The following is a 3,118-nucleotide window of genomic DNA, read 5'->3' on the forward strand; positions in this document are numbered from 1 at the left end:
TGCTCTCTGTCCGCTTGCAGGCTCTGAGCCTTGGACAGCTTGTCCGGCCCTGACGATGACCTCTGACCCTTCATCCTCCCTCACATCCCAGAGCATCAACCGACACTCGAGGAGGGAGAAAATAGGTTTGAAAAAAAAAGAAAAACATGCTGATCTTAGAGGGTGTTTATCTGTCTTTTTGAAATGTTTCCAGCTCGACTCGTTTAATCTCTGCAGGCACGAGGAGAAGGCCACTCAGTTCTGCGGCTTCCTGCGGCCTTCAGACCGCCAAGGTTTGCCTGAAGATCTCCGTCAGCTCAAGGAGGCCACCTTGAGTACGGCGTGCGTGGATGCATGTCCTGTTGCAGCCTGGCCGCTGTCGCTGAAACCTGTTGCCTAAGAGTCCTGAGCGGCGTGGAAGACTAGTGATTTTGTTGTTTTGTGGTTAAACTGACAACAAGTCATTGTCTCCCTCACGGCTCGGAGACCATCGCAGCCGCACAAAACTCTCCTTATGTTTCTACCAGGAGGCAAAAGCAGCGAAAAGATGGTGGTGAGAAACTCTCCTTCAACCAACATTTAATATAAATTACATTTATGGATGAGATTGAGAAGCTTTCTTTAAGTCCTGGATGACTGTTTAAAAGATAAATTCAGAAAAAAAAATGATGATTTTGTGAGAAAAAATCTGCTTTTTTGAGCACTTTGGCTACAGAAAGTTCACTTTTGTTGGGTAATTTTTACCTGATATGATATACCCAATGATAAGTATTTGTCACAAAAAAATAGAGTAGTGTCACTTTATTTTCAAGTGTGGTATATGTAACAAAATGGAAAATATAAACATAGGAAGATCCAAAAAACAAGCTAGAAAATTACTTAAAAATTAGGAATTTGAGAAGAAAAACAATTAAAAAAAATACTGGAGATTTGGTCTTTGGTCCGCCCATTCCTGAGACATGTGAGACTTTACCCAGAGACACTCGGAATAATACAACATGTTAAAAGTCCTGTAAATACTTTTATCTGGGTGAAAATCCCCCGGCGATAGAGCTCTAAGGTTAGGAAAGATGTCAAAATAAAAGCCCATCTGATTGGTTTCCACACTTTATATTAACAAAATAATGCGGAAGCAGAAAATAAAGCAGTTGAACGACTTGCTGTGAATGAATTAGGAGAAAAAAGTATTTTTCATTTGGGGTTTTTAAATAAAGTCACAACTTTGGTAGATTTATTGTGAAAGTTTTGTTCTGCTTCCCATCTAAATATGTTTCTTTTGTGATGTTTTTTATAATATAAGTTACAATTAAAATTCAAGCCTTTTTTTATTTTTTTTTTACTTTTTATTTTTAGTTTTCACCACAACTGATAGATAAAAACTGAACACATAAAACACATAGTTCTTTAAAGACAAAAAGAAGAAAAAACAAACAGAAAATGAAACATAGTTTAATTGAACAATCAAAAAAGGTGAGTAAATGAGACTTGGAGTTCTTCGATATAAATATTGTTCCAATTCATATTTAGCTATATCTTTATAAATATGTTTACATTTGAATAGATGTTAAAATATTAAACAACCTGCAATTTAGACATTTAAATAGTATTTTATTCCATTTCTCATTAAATATGTCTGTTTTCATTTGAAGGGAAGTGGTCATTTTTTCATCACGTTTACCTGTTTTACCTTGTTTTTCCAGTTATTTATTGTTGGTGGTTTGATATTTTTCAAATAGTATATATATATATATATATATATATGGTCTGTCTTTGTTCTTTATTAAACTTATTGTTAGATAACTGGCCAAGTCAAACCCTCATTTGTGACGTCATCCAATAATTTTCTAGTGGAAAATCTCAGATTTTGTTAGAAGATCCAGCCATAAAACCATAAAACCAAGTGAAACTGTCAAAGCCTTTAATTCCGATAAATTACAGAGAAAGAAACGAGCAAACACCATCGCGGTTGTGTTTACTGGGGGGGCAGCAGAGCTTTGGACTGGTCCACCACCTGCTGGAAAAGCTTCTCCATCATGTCGGTGAGAGGCTTGACCTGCTGGTGGAAGTTGTCGGTCAGCGGCTTGACGTGGCTGTTGAAGTTGTCGGTCAGCGGTCGGATGTGCTCCTCGATGTTGGAGATGTAGGGTTTGACCTGCTCCTGCAGCTTGGCGGCCTCGGCCTGGACCTGCTCCACCAGCGGCTGGATCTTAGTCCTGCTGTAAGCACTGAGGAAAGAGTGAAACCAATAAACATCATCTCGGTGTTAGTCTGAAGAGGGAGGAGGGAACCCGAGTCTTACTGGGCGGTGCTGGTCATCTCCAGCGCCTTCATCTTGTCCACCATCTCCTGGGTGGCGGCGGTGATGCTGGCGGACATGTTCTCGATCAGCTGGGTGAGCTTGTCCACGTCGGACGGGGCGTCCCGCCTCACCAGGGACACGGCATCGCACCCTGAACACACAGGATTGAATTATTCTCTGTAATTTAGTGTTTTATTCTAGATATAAATGAGCCATAAATTAACCCTTAAGCTCCAGTGTTTACAGTCATTGATTTACTGTAACTTTTCAACCGTAAGTAGGATTATTCCAATAGATTTTAATGCAAAATCTACTAGAATAATCCTACGGATGGTTTAAAAGTTACAATATGTCAAAGATTTTGAGTTAAACATCACCTAACCTTAACAAACTATTTCCTTACCACGAGTGACAGTCAGCACCACAAGAAGAGCAGCAACACAGGAGAACTTCATGTCTGCAGGCGAGAACAAAGGTATGAAGAAGGAGGGACGTACCTGGGCTCCTGACCGTACCGGCTGTCCGTCCTTTTATAGCTCCTGAGGATGAGTTAATCACAAGCATGGAATCACCTCCGGCGAGAACAATCACGGCTCCGGCTGGACCTTAAGGCCTGATTACTGCGACAGCAAACGTGCAAAGTCCACGCCGCCTGATTGAGTTGGAAGGAAATTATTCATGATGTGTTTGGAAAAACCTGAACTTTTGATTCCATGTTTGATTCAATCGGAAGTTCTTTAATTTCCCTGCGGGCACGTCCCAAATGGATTAATAAAGTTGTCTATCTATCTATCTAAGTTTCAGTCAAACTGACTCTGTGTGCATTTAAATTAATCTGTT

General features: G+C 40.0%; 1 protein-coding gene across 2 annotated transcripts; it reads right to left on the bottom strand.

Moving 5' to 3' along the window:
- Positions 1-1,880: 1,880 nt before the first annotated feature.
- On the bottom strand, positions 1,881-2,989 carry LOC112138894 (type-4 ice-structuring protein LS-12). Of its 2 annotated transcripts, none has more exons than XM_024261559.2 (3): positions 2,776-2,989; positions 2,279-2,429; positions 1,881-2,204 (listed from the first exon to the last, which is right to left on the bottom strand). In XM_024261559.2, exons 1-3 carry the CDS (start codon positions 2,840-2,842, stop codon positions 1,952-1,954), a joined length of 471 nt encoding a protein of 156 aa, XP_024117327.1. In that variant the 5' UTR covers positions 2,843-2,989; the 3' UTR covers positions 1,881-1,951. The 2 variants fall into 2 exon arrangements, with proteins under 2 accessions (XP_024117327.1, XP_024117328.1); XM_024261560.2 differs by having other exon boundaries at positions 2,682-2,914.
- Between the last annotated feature and the right edge of the window lie 129 nt (positions 2,990-3,118).

The sequence above is a fragment of the Oryzias melastigma genome, unplaced genomic scaffold (genome assembly GCF_002922805.2).
Source record: "Oryzias melastigma strain HK-1 unplaced genomic scaffold, ASM292280v2 sc01295, whole genome shotgun sequence".
In the NCBI taxonomy this organism is placed as follows: domain Eukaryota; kingdom Metazoa; phylum Chordata; class Actinopteri; order Beloniformes; family Adrianichthyidae; genus Oryzias; species Oryzias melastigma.

What these genes read in the sequence shown, in the direction of transcription:
- LOC112138894 (XM_024261559.2), bottom strand. Translation starts at nt 2,842, where the DNA reads ATGCTTGTGATTAACTCATCCTCAGGAGCTATAAAAGGACGGACAGCC. An exon ending in CGGTACGGTCAGGAGCCCAG is followed by an intron (nt 2,430 to 2,775) that starts GTACGTCCCTCC and finishes CTGTGTGTTCAG; the next exon opens with GGTGCGATGCCGTGTCCCTG. An exon ending in GAGATGACCAGCACCGCCCA is followed by an intron (nt 2,205 to 2,278) that starts GTAAGACTCGGG and finishes CTCTTTCCTCAG; the next exon opens with TGCTTACAGCAGGACTAAGA.